We start from the raw sequence: 19,904 nt of genomic DNA, 5'->3' as shown, positions 1-19,904 counted from the left end.
ACCCTTGTAGGGAAAAAATGGAAGAAACCTCGGGAAAGGCAGTTCAAAGAGAGACCCCTTTCCAGGAAGGTTGGGCGTGCAGTGGGTGTCAAAAAGAAAGGGAGTCAATACAATACAATACACTGAACAGAAGTATTCCTCAATACAGTATGAAAATAAAAATATTACAATTACAGAGCAGAATTTAACAGTAGATGATATCACATAATATGATTTGGATTTGTGTACAGTCCTGGAGACCTCAGCCATCAAGCTGCCTCCCCCATTTGGCCATTCCACAGCTGAGACAGCGCTTGGCCAGCCAATCTGATGAAAGGACCCCTCCTGCGATCTTCCATCAGGGATGACTTTACCATAGGCAGGCAAAACAATTTGGCTAGTGGGCCATGGCACCAAGTGCCACATTTGAGTACCGAGAAGAGAAACAGAATAGGTGTGGGTTAGTATCAAATGATAACTATCGTGTTACTTATGTTTTAGTGCTAATGACTAACAACAGAGATGCAGTCTGTACAGTTAATCAGCAGCTCTAGTCAGGGTGTGCTAAACTGAAGTAGTGAGTCTTCAGCCAGGATTTAAAAGCTGAGACTTAAGGGGCATCTCTTATAGTAGCAGGTAGACCATTACACAGTTTAGGGGCCCAGTAACTAAAAGCTCAACCTCCCACTGTTACTTTATTAATTCTTGGAATCATAAGCAGACTGACATCTAGAGATCTTAATGTGCGCTCTGGTTTGTAAGTCATGATAAGTTCAGGCAAGTAAGCCGCACCTTGGCCATTTAATGCTTTATATGTTAAAAGGAGGATTTTGAAATCTGCCCTAAACTTAACTGGGAGCCAGTGTAAGGATTGGACTGGAGTTATGTGTTTGTATTTTTTCATATAATTCTTGCAGCAGCATTTTGGATTAACTGGAGGCTGTATAACAAACAATTTGAACATACAGTGGGCCACAGGGTCGTAAAGATCAACATTGGACAATTCCTAGTTTGTCCAAGATTATGGATACCACCTAAAAAGTATCTATCTATCTATCTATCTATCTATCTATCTATCTATCTATCTATCTATCTATCTATCTATCTATCTATCTATCTATCTATCTATCTATCTATCTATCTACCTAAAAAGCCTAGTGCTCTTTTTTTAATTCATACTTTGAACTCTGGTTATGAGCGTTTTTCTGTCCCTTTGACCATGATCTTTGACTTATGTTTGACTCAGTTTATGTGTAAATTCTCTTGGATGCTCTTTATTTAAATATTGACTACAATTTTTGTCTAACATTCTGTTCCTCGATTCTAACTCTCCTGGTTATGACCTCCTCTAGTTTATTTTATCACAGACACTTCCCGGTTCTATTTTTCTCCCACCTAGTTCACTCAGTACAAAGGGGACCACACATGAAAATTGAATTAACACAGATGGCTCTCATGTCCATGAACTGAGCCCGCGAAGCAGCAACATCAACCTGCGAACCACTGTTCACCATTAAAGTTAGAAGAGTGCACTAAATCAGTATTTCTCTTTTTAATGTATAGCTCTTATTGTCTAGCATTGTAGAAGTTATTGATTCCACTTTTAAGTCATCCCAGGTTTTTCGTAGAGTGTCAGTTGAATTGTATTCATAGAAATTGTTTCCCTTTCCATCTAATATTGTAGGTGAAAGTGTGACCCTGGAAATGGATCCAATACTGATGGCATTTGTGGGAGAAAAAGTCGAATTGCAATGTCTGGTGTCGGTACCACCAAACTCATCAGCTGGGTCGTTGCATATTCTTCACAATGGCATTCGTCTGAAACCAAAAAGCGATAATAGCAGGATGACAGTGTCTGTGGATGTCAATGCCAGCTCAGACACGGGAGGCTACTACGAGTGCACCTACAGTGACCCTGACACAGATGTCAAGAACATCTTCAGCTACTTAATTGTTCAAGGTATGTAAGAAAAGCTTCTGGACATTCCCAAGTGAAACGTATTAGAGCAGAACCTGTAGACGTTGGCAAAAGAGATTTCCTATCAAACTTCCTGACTACTAAGGATACCCTTACCTGATGGCAGATTGGCACAATTAGCGGGGTAGGTTGCCAATTTAGAAAAAGTACCGAGGTAGACAGCTGAGAAACAAAAAACTCAAACCTTAAGAAATGGTTGGGAGAAAATAGCACAAAAACAAGGATTAGCTATTATTAGTAGCAGTAGTCCTAGTAGTTTTTTGTTTAATGTTTTTATTTATCTTTATTGTCTTTCAAATTCATACTTCAAACCTGTGTTGTTTAACATATATTGTGATGGAAGAATAAACAATTAAAAGCAATTCTGGTCCTAACTGTACAAGTTGATCTTGTTAGTAGAATGGGTGATGTTGTAGGTCCACAGTGAGGTTACCAAAGGCCGGCTTGTGGGGAGATCAGAGCCCTGGTGAAGATGCCATTCAAATGCCCCTGCGCCTCTAATTCTTAATGAGATTCATCAAAGAAAGTCCTGACTCTCGGATGTAGGTACTGTAGATCCAAACGTGATCAAAACATAAGTGGTACGTCTGTTGAGTCCATCACCTTCTCCTATAGAGTTCCTCCTCACTGAACTCGCCATTGATCACGTTGTTACTCTTTAATTATCTCCAGCAGGAAGGACACCTCATCGATACTTGGAAACACAGCCTTGGTCTAAGATGGGCATGTGCAGCTGTGCCCATGACAGTGAAGGGGCACATAAGAGCATTTCACTCATGATTTTGAATTTGTCAGAGTGTGTCATGAAGTTTTCAAGGAGACTACTAAGCAGTGCTTCCATTCTAGAAAGTGCCGTCTCATTCACAGCATCAGTGACATCACATGGAGAGGAACAGTGCAACATCCACCCCATTAGGTCACTCAGAGATAAGTCCATATTTTGTGCAAAATGAATTATACAGACAGTAGGATGCCCAGACACTAAAACTCAAAGTGAAGCCTCTCACTTTGAACATTTCCATCAGTAAGAGGGAGGTTTATTTTTATTTCGTTTCTCTTCTTCTCTTATAAAAATCCTTTCATAGTAGCAAAATTTGTTTTTCTGGTTGTATTAGCCTTCAGGGGCAAAAGGCACAACAGCTCCTCCTTGACCCCCTCACCATCACTGGAAAATATGTACCTTGACAGCTGCACAGTGTCTGTGCTATCCATTGACTTGCCAAGTGTGGCAGACATGAGATCAACTGATTTCAAGTCTGACCAAAGAGTTAAAAAACAGAAAAAAAAAAACAACAATGTCAACCCTATGAGGTACTGGTGAGACAGACAAGGGGATTTGTTCCTTGTAGTTTTTTCCCCCCAGAAAAAGGTTCTTCCAATATCCCTACAGTGTCTTGTTTTACCAGTTCTGTGTGTACACATGGCTTTGCCTTTTCTCACTTGCAGGTTTCTGTGATATTGTGCCTCGCTGGCATTACCAGCAATAAAAATAAATAGTTTTGTGTCCTCTACAGGGTTATAAGACAGGCATTTGTTTGGAAAAAAAATGACAAAAAGTATAAGGAATAAAAGTTTGCCTTTTTGTCCATTTGCAAAGTGCAGAGGGACAGCTTCGCTCATGATATGAGCGCATTTTGTGGAGCGTCTCAGCGGGTCTCGTGTTGAGTGGAAAGGCGGCTCTGTCATTGACCGGCCGGGATGCCGTTGTCTATCTTCCACTCGTGCGCGTGCCTCCCGTGACTTCATAACGCTAGAAGAGTGAGAGAAAGTGCGAAGTGCCTTAGTATTGGTTTGCCGCGGTTTATAAAAGGGATCCCGTATCGGCAGTAACTCGGGGAAGCAAGTGCGCACTTTCAATTTTTAGGAAAGAAGCAGTCTTGTCGCAATGGCCGGGATAGCTATATGCGCGCGCCGGCTGCTCGCACTCTTAACTCCGGCCTTAAAAGTAAATTGTGCGCGTCCACGTCATCGCGTGCCCGTGGAGGGATGACGTATAGCAGCTTAATTGGAATACAAAAGGGGGTCTTCTGGCTTGATCGTGCAGAAAGAGGGGTATTTGGTAGAACACTGTCTTGAATTTACCAGCCACTACTGCTTGTGCCTTGATTTTTGTAAATATTTTTTTATTCTTATGTAAATATCTCTGGATTTACTTTGGTGGGGGTATTTATTGAGTTATGGTTAATGGTGCACTGTTTATTTTTGTATATACACTTTTCTCTTTTTCTATATTTTGAATATTCTTGTTTTTGGGAAACCCCGTATTATACACTATTTGGAGGAGCCGCTTCCTGACTTGCATTACTGTGGAGGAAGACAGCTTTATTTTTGACTTTTGTGTGTATATGGGTTTCATTAATTTGTGTGCATTTTTCTTTTTGTTTGGGACTTTCAGTCAGCCACTGTAAATGCTGTAGATAGTCATCATTTTTGGGCTCCGATTTATAACTGTTTTGTGCGTCTTTTGCGGTATTGGACTGGGTATTGATATATATTTGCCGTGGGACATTATTTTTGTTTTTCTTTATGTGCACCTGTAAGTAAGATGTCACTTAAACTCAACCCTTTTGTGTCCGTGTCTGCCTGTCTTTCACCATCGTCCTGGTCACACTCGGCCCCACATACTAGACACCTAGAGTGTAGGCTGTTTACCTCCAATTTCCACAACACGGCTTCATGAAAAGTGGTGGCTGGGACTGTTTCCACAATACGTGCCGCAGGCAGCTTTCAAAATGGTTGGGGAGATTTCCAAAACTTTCCCAGAGGAGCAGTCCTATCTTGTCAGGATGGGCAACCAAGTGAGAAAATATTGTGGAAGCCTTCACTTTCAGTTTTTTACAGTAGTGTTAAATTAAAATGGTAGCTTCACAGATCAACACAGTGGACCAGCATTGATATGAGTAGGCAAATTCATCCGTCTGATTAAGACTGCGTTGTTTTTTGCTCGCTATAAAACATCTGTGCTTGCTGCTTTACCGTAGCTGCTATCCACATGAGGTTCATTCAGACTCCAATCAACTGAAACCCCAGTCAGGTGACCTCCATTCAACTAATTCTGTTGCTTCTGAAACCACTTGGCTGTACCAGTGATGTGTTAGGTGTGTCACATTAAAGGCGGTGTACACTTATGCAGTCAATTATCTTGTGTTTTATACTAGGGTGCTCTGCCCCCTGCTCGCTTCGCTCACCAACCCCTGTGCGAGCCCTACATGCTATTCATTTCCCGGCTCTGCCGCTTGCGACGAATCATGCTGTGCTTATGGTTAAACACAAACATCAGCTCTGTCTTTGATATCTCAGTCTTTCGAAACTATTATCTCTGACAGTTTGTCACAAGTTGGTTTATTATATATGCGAGTGTGATCTTTCGGATTCATATAGAAATCCAAGAAAACGTCTTTGTCCGTTTTTTTTAGATAAATTTTGTTTAAAGTGCGGTACTTTTGGAGGTATGGATTTGTATCCATTATTGACTGCAGAATTTCGAATACATCTGATCGTTTAACTCTTTCGATTCTATGTTGCATTGCTTCTCCGTGATCATAAATATAAACCTGACTGAATTGTGGATTCTTTGAAATTAAACTTGTAGCAGCATTAGTTGTTGCGGGACCACAAATTCTCATAGCGTATGGTCCTGAATCGTGTAAATCTATGTTTTGAGCATTGAATTATGCAAACGCAAACAGATTATTGGAGATTCTGATATTTTGCCTGTAGTGTTTGTGGATTTCACTTTCACCGAATAACAAATCTTATAATTCTCGCAGATACGCCTCTTCATTGGGAAGAAACACTACTGCTCACTGATGGCAACATAAATTAGATGATCTACAAGTCTCCGACTTAAACTTTAAATCTGAACAATATCTACAGTACATGCTTCTGTCATATCACCTATGTCTATATATTCAATCTCTTTTCGCTGTTCCGTTATTTCACAGTAATACACAGGACACATGGCATTTGCAACCATCTTCTTGTTTTCCACTGCCTGCAGCCTCAGTCCTGTAACACAGCTGGCCTTCCCGACCAGTTTACACAGGCATGAAGTGTCCCCCGAGAGTGTTTAGTGTGGGTGTCTGAACTTGAACTTCTACTTGTTCTCTTCTAGAGAAAGATTATGAGGAGCCAAAATCCTTCAAGACGGCTTTTGTCCTTCTGCTGCTGTTCTCTCTTGTCCTTCTTATCTTCAATATCACGGGGACTTTGTTGCTGTTCTGCAAAGCAAAGGTGAGAGCTAACATCAGTATCTTTACATTTTCTGAACAAGCAGACCACATAAGATGTCTGAGAGGCAAGTCATATCTACCAAGTCCAGAAATGATCATTTTGAACTTAATACATAATATTATTTGGGGAACTAAATAGATCCAAGGAGATGTTTATTGGAGAACAACTGATAAAAAAATACAAGAAAAAAATCTGGCTGTGAGCGTCAGTGGGCTTTGCACTGTAGGAACCAAGTTACCCAAACTATTCGATAACAGTTCAGTAATTATTTCCTGCTCTGATGCTCTGATCTTTCTGGTCATAAAACAGGTCATTACGATATTAATGAGAATATGTAATTAATTTCAGAATTACAGTATTTGAGGGCTCCTCTAGAGAGCCTCTTTCTCTTGATCAATTTGGCTCAGAAACTAATCAGCACATTGTCATCTCATAACAGGCTGAAGTTTCCAGTTTGATATTTTTCCATCCAGCCATTTTAGCTCCAGACTGTCCTCAAGAAACTGAAATGCAGACAGACACACACTCATCATCGAGATTTCGATATACTCGGTATAAGAGGACCCAAAAACACTGAGATCTGTCAAGAACCGGAGATCAAAATTTTTGACGACTTTCACTCCTCCTCCATAGATGTTAGGTGATGGTGGCACAAAGCAAAAACAATTCAAACAGAAAAACCGATGGGTATCTAGAGTGTCATGGAGTTGAGGGTAAGCGGAGAAGACTTACTGTGACGGCGAGAGATGTTGTACTGAGGGAAAAGAATATAAAGTGGTGGTTTGGACATGTTGAGTGGAAGGCACATAATGTGTGGGTGAGGTGTAGGGAATGAGGCCATGATGAAGGCCAGAGAAGTCATGATTGGAGGTTGGGTCAGAAGATATGAAAGAGGTGAAGAAAAACATTTTAGGGCTTGTGGACGCGGCCCGGACACAGACAGGCGGACATGTTGTTTTTCAACCACCACACATTTATTTACAACTATTTACAATAATAATAAATGGTCACTCAGACCCAGTTCATGCACAATACCCCAAAGTCACAATCCTGGCCACAATATGCCTTTCTTCGGGCCGCCTCCACTCTCCTCTCTTGCCTTGTCCTGCCTCCACCCGACTCCAGCCTCGAATGAATGGAGACGAACCCTTTTATACAGTCCACAGATGAGCCCCAGGTGTTCCCGGCATTCCTCCTCTGGCCACGCCCCAGCGTGGCGGAAGTGCCGGCTGTCGTCCTGGCAGTTCTCCGGGTGCCGTCCTAAATCTTCCCCCCCAGCACTTCCTGGTGTGGCTGAAGTGCTGGGATAACAGGTCCCCAAGGCATTGGGGCGCCTCCTGGCGGTGACCACGGGCCCCTACAGGGTGGAGCTTCCATGCCCTGTACCCGTGGCCCCCACGTGATCCAGGGTGGGCTCTAACCCTCTTCCGGTCCCTCACGGCGTCCCGGCCGGGTCGTTGCCCCTGGCATCCCTGACAGGCTAATCATCTAACCTGTGTGAACTGCGTGAAATGGCTGGGTAACTAGTAGATGATAATCAGTGGCGCAGCACAGAATTTGTGTACCCTCCTCCCCCACCAATAAATAAGGGAGGCCCCTCCCTGAAAAAATCATTTACATCCATTTTCCAACCCGCTGAATACGAACACATAGTCACGGGAGTCTGCTGGAACCAATCCCAGGCAGGGTGCCAACCCACCGCAGGACACACACAAACACCAAGCACACACTAGGGCCAATTTACAATCGCCAATCCACCTAACCTGCATGTATTTGGAGTGTGGGAGGAAACCAGAGCGCCCAGAGGAAACCCATGCAGACACGGCAAGAACATGCAAACTCCACGCAGGGAGCGAACCCGGGTCTCCTAACTGCGAGGCAGCAGTGCTATCACTGCGCCACCGTGCCGCCCCAAATCATTTACAATCAAACCCCAATTTAACACTCCATAGCTATCATTTTCACACGTTTAATGTTTTTTGAATGCTGCCATTCATATAAATCAGCTCTTGTCTGAAAAAGCGCAAGTCGTTTAAGGTTACATTCGCACGGTAGCTAAGAGTGACTCTGTTCTGATTTTCTCTATCCTGATTTTTTCCTCATATCTTTTTTTATTTCTTTTTGACTGCTCAGATACGTTTTGCAACCACAGATCTGTCTATCCTGAATGTGCCCCACATGCACAAAATTATTAAAACAGTCTTGTCAGACACATACAAAACTAAAAGGCGCTGGTTACTTCCATCATTTCAGTGCAGGACGCACTCATATTTTCATTCCTGGTAGCAGGGAAGCGAATCAAGAAAAGAAAGATCAGAGGTGTTTGTTTGAGAGCAGTTGACCCTGCTGGTATTCTGTACACAGAGACAAGTGGACCACGGACAGGGAGAGCGACATAGATGGTTGGGATGCAAAACAGTTGTTACAAGAGCAATATAGTTTCTGAAAAATTTTGATTCCTTGATGTTTTTGATAACCCCTTTCTAAAATAAAACTGAGATCTTTGTCACATATGAGTGAAAAAATGGAAACTGAGCTCTTTTGTGAATGTAGCCATCGGTTTTAGTTAGTAATGTCTTTAGAACATTAGAACACTCTAGATGGGAACAGGCCATTCAGCCCAACAAAGCTCACCAGTCCTGTCCACTTATTTCTTCCAAAAAAACATCAAGTCGAGTTTTGAAAGTCCCTAAAGTCTGATTGTCTACCACACTACTTGGTAGTTTATTTCAAGTGGTTTATAACAACGACGCCATTGCGCTCAACAACAAAGTACCATTCATGAAAATGAGTAACAATTGGAAACAACAAAATTAATTCAACAGATTAAAATTGAGCAAATCAGGACATTTTAAACAGCATAACTATTAATCATAAAAATAACTGCAGTGAAGATATACTGAACAAAACTGTGAACACAGCAAAAACGTACCTGTACTAAAGGGATCCCAAGAAATATTTTACAATTTCACATATTTAACACTTTTTTTTTATTTTCATACTTCAATGCTATGTGGGCGCTCTTCTATATCTCAAAACTCCTCTGCCTCTGTGCCAAAGTCACAAACGATTTAAAAGAAAACATTTAGAGTCTAAATTAAAACTGCGCTCTGCCTGGCCAATGTGTTGCATTTCGAAAGGAAGACTGCTATGGCATTACCATATAACAAGACCCCAGTGTTGTAATTTCATTATTTCTATTCAAATGTTGCATATTGGTATTTTTACTTGGGTCTGCCACTGTCAGATTGCTCGACACACTGTTATAAATCAGCTTGTAATCGTCTGCAGTGGGAAGAGGTGGGCAGGAGGACAAGCAGAGGAAGCCTTTTCCATCACACTTCACCTTCACCTGACGTACAGTAATCTGCTTCGTTTATGACACATTCTGCCAATTCCCTTTTTCACTGATGCTTTAACTGTACACGTTCTAAGGGTTTAAATCGGAGTTTTGCCTGAGCCACTCAATGACAGTCAAAGACGTGTCCTGAAGCCACTCCGGCATTGTCTTGGCTGTATGTTTCAGGCCATTGTGGTGCTTAAAGGTGAACCATCACTCCAGCCTGAGGTGGTGTGCACTCTGGAGCAGGTTTTCTTGAAGGACCTCTTTGCATTTGGCTGCATTCACTGTTTCCCCCACTTCTGAGCAGTCTCCATGTCCCTGCTGCTGTGAAGCACCCCAACAGTATGATGCCACTATTATTGTGCCCCACCGTGTGAAGGGTATTAGGCAGATGAAATTCAGGTCAGAGTTTATTTTTACGTCTCATCAGACCAGAAAATCTTTTTCCTCATGCTCTCAACGTCCTTTAAATGCCATTTGGCAAACTCCAAAGCTGGCTGCCATTAGCATTTTACTCCAAATAGTGCCTGGTGAATCCACACAGGTGTATACGGAACATCTGTCTATCTATCTATCTATCTATCTATCTATCTATCTATCTATCACATAGTGACTTTCACATCTATATACAGTGCATCCGGAAAGTATTCACAACGCATCACTTTTTCCACATTTTGTTATGTTACAGCCTTATTCCAAAATGGATTAAATTAATTTTTTTCCTCAGAATTCTACACACAACACCCCATAATGACAATGTGAAAAAGGTTTACTTGAGGTTTTTGCAAATTTTTTAAAAATAAAAAAACTGAGAAATCACATGTACATAAGTATTCACAGCCTTTGCTCAATACTTTGTCGATGCACCTTTGGCAACAATTACAGCCTCAAGTCTTTTTGAATATGATGCCACAAGCTTGGCACACCTATCCTTGGCCAGTTTCGCCCATTCCTCTTTGCAGCACCTCTCAAGCTCCATCAGGTTGGATGGGAAGCGTCGGTGCACAGCCATTTTAAGATCTCTCCAGAGATGTTCAATCGGATTCAAGTCTGGGCCACTCAAGGACATTCACAGAGTTGTCCTGAAGCCACTCCTTTGATATCTTGGCCGTGTGCTTAGAGTCGTTGTCCTGCTGAAAGATGAACCGTCGCCCCAGTCTGAGGTCAAGAGTGCTCTGGAGCAGGTTTTCATCCAGGATGTCTCTGTACATTGCTCAGTCATTTTTCCCTTTATCCTAACTGGTCTCCCAGTTCCTGCCACTGAAAAACATCCCCACAGCATGATGCTGCCACCACCATGCTTCACTGTAGGGATGGTATTGGCCTGGTGATGAGTGGTGCCTGGTTTCCTCCAAACGTGACGCCTGGCATTCACACCAAAGAGTTCAATCAGATAATTTGGTTTCTCATGGTCTGAGAGTCCTTCAGGTGCCTTTTGGCAAACTCCAGGCGGGCTGCCATGTGCATTTTACTAAGGAGTGGCTTCTGTCTGGCCACTCTACCATACAGGCCTGATTGGTGGATTGCTGCAGAGATGGTTGTCCTTCTGGAAGGTTCTGACAGAGTGACCATCGGATTCTTGGTCACCTCCCTGACTAAGGCCCTTCTCCCCGGATAGCTCAGTTTAGATGGCCGGCCAGCTCTAGGAAGAGTCCTGGTGGTTTCGAACTTCTTCCACTTACTGATGATGGAGGCCACTGTGCTCATTGGGACCTTCAAAGCAGCAGAAATTTTTCTGTAACCTTCCCCAGATTTGTGCCTCGAGACAATCCTGTCTCGGAGGTCTACAGACAATTCCTTTGACTTCATGCTTGGTTTGTGCTCTGACATGAACTGTCAACTGTGGGACCTTATATAGACAGGTGTGTGCCTTTCCAAATCATGTCCAATCAACTGAATTTACCACAGGTGGACTCCAATTAAGCTGCAGAAACATCTCAAGGATGATCAGGGGAAACAGGATGCACCTGAGCTCAATTTTGAGCTTCATGGCAAAGGCTGTGAATACTTATGTACATGTGATTTCTCAGTTTTTTTATTTTTAATAAATTTGCAAACATCTCAAGTAAACTTTTTTCACGTTGTCATTATGGGGTGTTGTGTGAATTCTGAGGAAAAAAATGAATTTAATCCATTTTGGTATAAGGCTGTAACATAACAAAATGTGGAAAAAGTGATGCGCTGTGAATACTTTCTGGATGCACTCTATCTATCTATCTATCTATCTATCTATCTATCTATCTATCTATCTATCTATCTATCTATCAATCATATCATATTGTCTTTGGTTATTCGGCAAATGTCAGTTGTGCCAGTTGCTTGATTTGGGCCGTACTTAGTTACTCTGTTCTTCTTATCATGATTGATCTCTTTGTTGCCCACTAACTAACTTTTGCAGATTTACTGTCGGTTGCATGCCATGTGACACACCAGTCTTTAACCGTTTTGTTGAACTTTAAAAGGGCGAAAAATGTTTTTTTTTCTTTTTATAAAAATGTGGAGGTCTAATGAGGGAGCCCTTTAAGTCTGAAAGCTCTACGGCCTTGCAGGGGCGTCCACAATGCCACTGATGATGAAGAAACTTTATGGCCAGACAGTTAGCTGGTCATTTTTAATTTTACTGAGGAGAGAGAGAGTGGACAGACAGATACGTCAGGTATTCAGGTGGAGGGTCCAGCCCTTCTGTCCCCCTGGAATTCACTCCTTCTACGAGGGGGGTGGTAGTCACATTTGTGACGTTCTTGACAGATTACAAAGCTTCATTCCTCTATGCTTGCAATCAGGGTTGTTTACCGGAGGAATGAAGCCCCCAGAATCTTTGGGTTTCGTGAAAGTTAATTATGAAAATCTTTATTCTGTTGGTGATGTGTGTTCATTTAACTGGTATTTCTAAACTGGCCCTGCTAGAGTGTGAAGGTGGCTGTGGGGTGAATTGATCCTGTGACCGTATGACGTCTGTCACCTGATGTTGCCATGACCCTGATTTGGATAAAGTGGGCTTCAGGATGATATTTGTTTAGTTTGCTGGAATATTTTATGCATAACTGGATCCAACCTTTTGCAGGAAGGATAATGTAACATTTACAATAGACTTTAGAACTGAGGGCACATGCTAATTTTTTAGTGCTGTTCAAACCAGGGATACATTTTTATCAAATAATGTAAGGAGTAACAGCTTTTTCAATGCCTCGGCTAAGACATTTTTATGTTTGCTCAGTGAATAGGCCGCCATTTGCCTGGAAGGGTTTATTAGTTTTCACTCATTTACTGCTTTGAGTTGCTTTTTCTACAGTAGGTGAATTTAATGCTTTCCTGTTTATTTTAACTTCTTTTTTTTGTATGATGTTGGTGAAATTGCAAGTTGAAAATGTCAGATGGGCCAAGTGAGATAAAAAGAATTATATACTTGAGCCCGGGGGGCTATGATTTTAGGTTAGTGCTGCTGCCTCCCAACTTTAGGGACCCAGGTTCAGCTCTCAGGCCAGTTTGCAGTTCTCTTTGTGTCTGCGTGGATTTGCCTTTTTTGTTGGATTTGGGTAGATTGGGCCTGTTATGAGTGGGTGCGACATAACGTGGCCAGTGATGGACCGCCTTATCACACTCAAGTACTTCTACAACCCCAGAATGGAAAGAGCAGCCTCTGAAAATGGGCTGGTGGTCAGCAGACGTGGTGGGACTGATTATATCTATTGATATTTTAGATTTGTGCTCAGAAGAAAAGAGCCTCCCAAACAGCCAAGACTGAAATAAAACCAGCGGAGAATGCTTCTGGTTCAATTTACAAGGTTAGTTCTAAAAAAAATCTGAAGAGTCAAGGAACAAAAGTACATTTGGCTGCCTTTTCCACTTTTGTTTTTCTCCTTTGGTGTTCTTAAAGGTAACATGACTCCTTCATGCAGCCTCAGCTTGTTACTCTTTTGTGAGTTTTCACCATTTTCTGTCTAATTTACAAGATCCTTCACTTTCTGTACAGTTTATTGAGCTGTTGATTTAATTTTAAATGGAACATAACTTAACTCCATAACCATATTGACAAAATGAAGACATGTTTTTAAGAAAGTTTTGCAAATTTATCAAAAATCCAAAACTGAAATCTCACATTCATATCAATTGTCAGACCCTTAGCTCAGTACTTTGCAGAGGACCCTCTGGCATCCGTTACATCTTCTAGTCTTCCTGGGTAAGTCTTTTCAAGCTTTCCACACTTGGCTTTGGCCAGTTCATCCCGATTGTCCTGGCAGGTCATCTTAAGCATCTTCAGGTTTCTCCCCACACGTTCTAAGGGTTTAAATCAGAGCTTTGCCTGAGCCACTCAATGACAGTCAAAGATGTGTCCTGAAGCCACTCCAGCATTGTCTTGGCTGTATGTTTCAGGTCATTGTGGTGCTTAAAAGTGAACCATCACTCCAGCCTGAGGTGGTGTGCACTCTGGAGCAGGTTTTCTTGAAGGACCTCTTTGCATTTGGCTGCATTCACTGTTTCCCCCACTTCTGAGCAGTCTCCATGTCCCTGCATGTCCCAGTATGATGCTGCCACTATCATGCCCCAACGTGTGGAGGGTATTAGGCAGAGTTTATTTTTTTGTCTCATCAGACCAGATGCTCTCAGCGTCCTTTAAATGCCATTTGGCAAACTCCAAAGCTGGCTGCCATAAGCATTTTACTCCAGAGTGGCTTCCATTTGATTGACGGAGTGCTGCTTGGATAGTTCTCCTTCTGACAGGTTCTCCCATCTTCCAAAGCTCTGTTAGAGTGACCATTGGGTTCTCGGTCACCTCCCTGATCAAGGCCCTTCTTACCCGGCTCCTCAGTTTGGCTGGACAGCCGACTGGGGGAAAACTGCTGGTGGTTGCAAGTGGTGGTGACAAAGATTGAAGGCGTAGCAGCCACTCAACCCGACACAGACAGACACAGGAGGCACACTGAGTGAACACAAATGTTTTATTTCTTTTTCTTCACCTGTGGGCAACGTCTTGCCCATTTCCCACAGGCACAACACACTACCAAAGCACCAACACCACAATCCACAATACTTTTCTTTTATCTCTCTGTTCTCCTCCACTCCTCCTTGGCAAGCTTCGTCCACCTTCCACCCAACTCTGGCTCACTGAGTAGTCTCTGCTGGCCCTTATATAAGTCACCCAGAAGTGCTCCAGGTGCTCGTTGCCCCACTTCTGGCTGCACTTCCAGGTGTTGTACAACAAACGCCCACACGGGGCTCAGGAACAGCTGTGCCACCCACTGGCAGCACCGCCAAAACCCAACAGGGTTGTACTTAATTCTGTCTCCCATGAGCCCTGCGAGAGTCTGAGGCACTGCTGCCACCCAAAGGGCTGCCATTAATACTCATTTTTGATCTGTCAAATTTTACTCTTAAGCGTTTTATTAAACCAATAGTGCCTGATGAATCCACACAGGCGTATATGGAAATAAGTTAGATGGAGAACTGCTGGCTCCATTGTTATCTATCTATCTATCTATCTATCTATCTATCTATCTATCTATCTATCTATCTATCTATCTATCTATCTATCTATCTATCTATCTATCTATCAGTAATTAAGACTTTTATATACAAATCATTTTTGTGAATATTGTACTTGTTCCACATATAGAGTCTTGAAACATGCAACCCATCTATTTACAACGTAATCGAGCTCAAACCTGAGGAAGCCAGAAGAGGAAAGCCATCTGAGCAGAACAGAGACAAAGACGAGGTAGGCACACTGATCTACGACACTTTGTTTTAATATGAAGCTCAAAGAGGGTCTTTAGCCTATTTATTATAAAGCTGCTTATATCACCTCGTTTGTTCCCCCAGAAGCCATACCTTGATGAAACATTGGACCTCGTTTATGAAAATCTCTAATGTCCTCTTGAGCTCTATAACATACGCAAGGTATTTTTCCAGCCAATTATGAAATGAAATAGAGCAGACATTTTGCTGAAAATGAAGGACTTTCTGCTTTATGTAGTTTGCATTAACTCCTTATGGAAGCACATGTAAATTAAACAAATTACTTATAGCTTCTATTCCTTTGTATTGCTGAATAAAATGCACAGAATTACCTTGAATCTAATTTATTTCCTTGTCACGTTTTCTGCATATTATGCGAGGTAAGAACATTTAAGTGAATGTGTAGAAAGTGATCTCCACCAATCTGTGCTGACCATTTCTATGTAATTAAAGGTTGGCAGTCTTTTACAGTAACGAATTAAACTTTTCCTGCTCACACTAGACAGCAAGCGTTTCATATGTGTAAGTCGCTTTTAACTGAGTTATTTAAAAACATTTCCTTTATCACCCTTTAAGTACTGTATGTGTTTTGCCTGTATCTTCATTACATCTTAATGCCATACTGATTTGTTTCCAAAAGAGAAGTTCCTGCAGATTCGCTGTGTTTGTCTGCTTAATTTTGACCTCCGTTTGTGTGCTCAACTGCTGGAAATGGCTGACTGTTACATGACATCCAGTGCAAGCTGCCAGCAGTGCTTAGGGAGTCAGATGGTCCCTGATTACAGTATTTGAGTTCTGTTTCTTCTGCCTCTAACTGGGCACACGTAACACTTCTGTGTGTACTAAAAATCAGCTTTCATTGCCTGACCTACTTTTGATTTTTGTCATTTTAGTATTTCTTGGTGTTCATTTTTAGTGGTGCAGTGGTAAGTGCTGCCGCCTCACAGTTCCTTAATCCCGGATGTGAGCTTTGGCCCTGGCACTGCCTGAGATGGTTTACATGTTCTTCCATTTACTGTGTTGGTTTTTTGGTGGGTCCTTTTGTTCTCCCACATCCCAAAGACAAGTTACTTGACAAATTGGAGTTGGCACACTCTATCCAGCAGGGGGTGCTAGCTCCCTGGTTGGAATAAGTTCTTTTGTTATTGCAGCATGTTACATAACTCGAAAATATATAGATATAATGTAAAAAGGCGATACCCCTCCCTTAGTGACACGGCGGTAAAAAATCACATAGGAGAAATAACTTAGCTTTCTTTAATGATGTTTACGCTGCATAACAGACAGGATGCCATGACAAGATCTTGTGTAGAGTCTGCCATTTTCATCGCTCTGTTGGAAGGATTTTCAGGATCGGATGACGTTATCTCCAATCCGTCCATCAGCTTCAAAGGTGTGCTGGGCCATGTTCCAAGGCTTTATACTCTTTCTTCACTGCAGGCCCACACTTAGGTGAATCATGCCATTCTAAACAAGGCAAAAGAGGATACAATGTCATGGTGACTCTGACACACAGAAATAGTACAATGCCCATTTCACAGTTGTTCTTAACCTGTGTTGTCTTCTAATGGTTGCCTATCTTGGACAGAGGCAGTGGTGCTGTAAGAATTATGTTTCTGAACTTCCCTAGCGCCTTCAACACAATCCAACCTCTGCTCCTTAGAGACAAGCTGACAGAGATGGGAATAGATTCATACCTGGTAGCGTGGATCGTGGACTATCTTACAGACAGACCTCAGTATGTGCATCTCAGTAACTGCAGGTCTGACATTGTGGTCAGCCATACAGGAGCGACACAGGGGACTGTACTTTCTATGGTCCTGTTCAGCCTGTATACATCAGACTTCCAATATAACTCGGAGTCCTGCCACGTGCAAAAGTTCGCTGACGACACTGCTATTGTGGGCTGCATCAGGAGTGGGCAGGAGGAGGAGTATAGGAACCTAATCAAGGACTTTGTTAAATGGTGCGACTCAAACCACCTACAACTGAACACCAGCAAAACCAAAGAGCTGGTGGTGGATTTTAGGAGACCAAAGCCCCTCATGGACCCTGTAATTATCAAAGGAGACTGTAGGCAGAGGGTACGGTCCTATAAATACGTGGGAGTGCAGCTGAATGTTAAATTGGACTGGACTGCCAATACTGATGCTCTGTGAAAGAGAGGACAGAGCTGACTATACTTCCTTAGAAGGCTGGCGTCCTTCAACATCTGCAATAAGAGGCTGCAGATGTTCTATCAGACGGTTGTGGCGAGTGCCCTCTTCTACATGGTGGTGTGCTGGGGAGGCAGCATAAAGAAGAAGGACGAATCACACCTGGAAAAACTGGTGAGGAAGGCAGGCTCTATTATAGGCACAGAGCTGGACAGTTTGACATCCGTGGCAGAGCGACGAGCGCTGAGCAGGCTCCTGTCAGTCATGGAGAATCCACTGCATCCACTGAACAGGATCATCTCGAGACAGAGGAGCAGCTTCAGCGGCAGACTGCTGTTACCGTCCTGCTCCACTGACAGACTAAGGAGATCATTCCTCCCCCACACTATGCGACTCTTCAGTTCCACCCGGAGGGGTAAACGTTAATATTATACAAAGTTATTGTCTGTTATTCCTGCATTTTTATCACTCTTTAATATTGTTTTTTATCAGTTTGCTGCTGCTGAAGTATGTGAATTTCCCCTTGGGATTAATAAAGTCTATCTATCTATCTATCTATCTATCTATCTATCTATCTATCTATCTATCTATCTATCTATCTATCTATCTATCTATCTATCTATCTATCTATCTATCTATCTATCAGTTCTAAATGACAAGTCCCTGTGTACTAAATCTGACTTTGTGTTAGCTGTACATGTGAGAAGAAAAGAAAAGCAGATTTAAATTATTTGCACAGAGCACAATCACATATTAAACTTATATTCTGATTACAACCACTGAGAGGATATGCATCCAGGACCCCAGGCTTGTGCTCAATGCTCCATGTCTATGAATCTGGAATGGTTAAATGTGGGACTCGGAGCAAACTACTTAATGAAAATTAAATAAAAGTACATCATCTCAATCTAGAAAATGAATACAATACCTGAGAAAGCTCTAGTTAGACGTTGTCCATCAAAAGTCAAAGGGAATCAACACTCACAGCAGGAGGTCAACTAGAGGTACACATCATTCATTTTTAGATGGAAGACATGCACACCAGTGGTATTGAGTGAAAAACCTTATGAAACATTATTAACCTTGTAAGCCTTTCAACACCTCTCAACCAATGACAGAATAAGGGTGCAGATCTTTTAATCTGACTTTAGAAAATGCCTTGTTGATGCCAGAGGTGAATGGCCAGACTGGTTCAAGCTGATAGAAAGGCAACAGTAATTCAAATAACCACTCATTACAACTGAGGTATGCAGAAGAGCACAACACATTGAACCTTGAAGCAGATGGGCTACAGCAGCAAGAGACCACACCGGATGCCACTCTTGTCAGCTAAGAAGAGGCAAGTGAGTCTACAATTCAAATGGGCTTACCAAAATTGGACAAGAGAAGATTGGAAAAATGTTGCCTGGTCTGATGAGTCTCAATTTCTGCAGCGATATTTGGATGGTACGGTCAGAATTTGGTGTCAACAACATGAAAACATGGATCCATCCTGCCTTTTATCAATTGTTCAGGCTGGTGGTGGTGTAATGGTGTGGGGGATATTTTCTTGGAACACATTGGGCCCCTTAGTACCATTTGAGCATTGTTTAAATGAAACAGCCTACCCGAGTGTTGTTGCTGATCATGTCCATCCCTTTATGACTCCAGTGTCCCTGTCTTCTGATGGCTACTTCCAGAAAGATAACCCACCATATCACAAACCTTAAATCAACTCAAACTGTTTTAACATGACAGTGAGTTGACTGTTCTTAAATGGCCTCCACAGTTACCAGATCTCAATCCAGTACAGCACCATTGGGATGTGGTGGAATGGGAACTTTGCACCTTGCTTGTACTGTGTGATACTATCATGTCAATATGGGCCAAAAATCCCTGAAGAATGCATCAAGCACCTTGTTGAATTTATGCCATAAAGAATTACGGTGGTTCTGAAGGTAAAAGGGGGTCCAACCTGGTACTAGCAAGGTGTACCTAATAAAGTGGCCAGTGACTAGTAAATCAAGAGTTTAACCTTCTGGGCTCAGCTCCTTCTTCACCACTATACATCAGTATAGCAAATGCATAACTGTGCTCACTTCCCCTGTCCATCTGTTGATCTCACTATCCCTTTTTGCCCTCACAAATGAATAAAACCACTTGAGGCACTAAGTCACCTCCCACTTGTAGAGGACACTAGATATATACCCTTTTTCGGACCATCTCTGTAAAGTTTACAGATGGTGGTGCGTGAAAATCCCAGTAGATCAGCAGTTTCTGAAATACTCAGACTGACCTGTGTGGCAGCAACAACCATGTCACATTCAAAGTCGCTTATATTACTATTTTTTCTCCATTCTGATGCTCAGTTTGAACTTCAGCATATCGTCTCAACAATGTCTACAGGACGAAATGCATTGAAATGCAAATGTGATTGGCTGATTAGATATTTGCATTAACAAGCAGTTGAGCGGGTGTATCTAATAAAGTGGCAGGTGAG

General features: G+C 42.3%; 1 protein-coding gene across 1 annotated transcript; it reads left to right on the top strand.

Moving 5' to 3' along the window:
* The first annotated feature begins 1,667 nt into the window (after positions 1 to 1,667).
* Positions 1,668 to 15,607, top strand: LOC120537065. Its single transcript, XM_039765683.1, has 5 exons — positions 1,668 to 1,939; positions 6,072 to 6,190; positions 13,235 to 13,318; positions 15,148 to 15,249; positions 15,354 to 15,607. The coding sequence occupies exons 1-5, from the start codon at positions 1,684 to 1,686 to the stop codon at positions 15,399 to 15,401; spliced, it is 609 nt and encodes a 202-aa protein (XP_039621617.1). The 5' UTR covers positions 1,668 to 1,683; the 3' UTR covers positions 15,402 to 15,607.
* Positions 15,608 to 19,904: the final 4,297 nt, after the last annotated feature.

This window comes from Polypterus senegalus, chromosome 10 (genome assembly GCF_016835505.1).
Source record: "Polypterus senegalus isolate Bchr_013 chromosome 10, ASM1683550v1, whole genome shotgun sequence".
Classification (NCBI taxonomy): Eukaryota; Metazoa; Chordata; class Cladistia; order Polypteriformes; family Polypteridae; genus Polypterus; species Polypterus senegalus.
Note: the sequence above shows the minus strand (reverse complement) of the source record. Positions and strands in the feature narration are given on the sequence as shown.

Bases quoted from the DNA above. Each gene is read 5' to 3' on its own strand.
- LOC120537065 (XM_039765683.1), top strand. From the start codon at position 1,684: ATGGATCCAATACTGATGGCATTTGTGGGAGAAAAAGTCGAATTGCAA. The intron at 6,191-13,234 runs GTGAGAGCTAAC...TTGATATTTTAG, and splicing joins TGCTGTTCTGCAAAGCAAAG to ATTTGTGCTCAGAAGAAAAG. The intron at 13,319-15,147 runs GTTAGTTCTAAA...TTCCACATATAG, and splicing joins CTTCTGGTTCAATTTACAAG to AGTCTTGAAACATGCAACCC.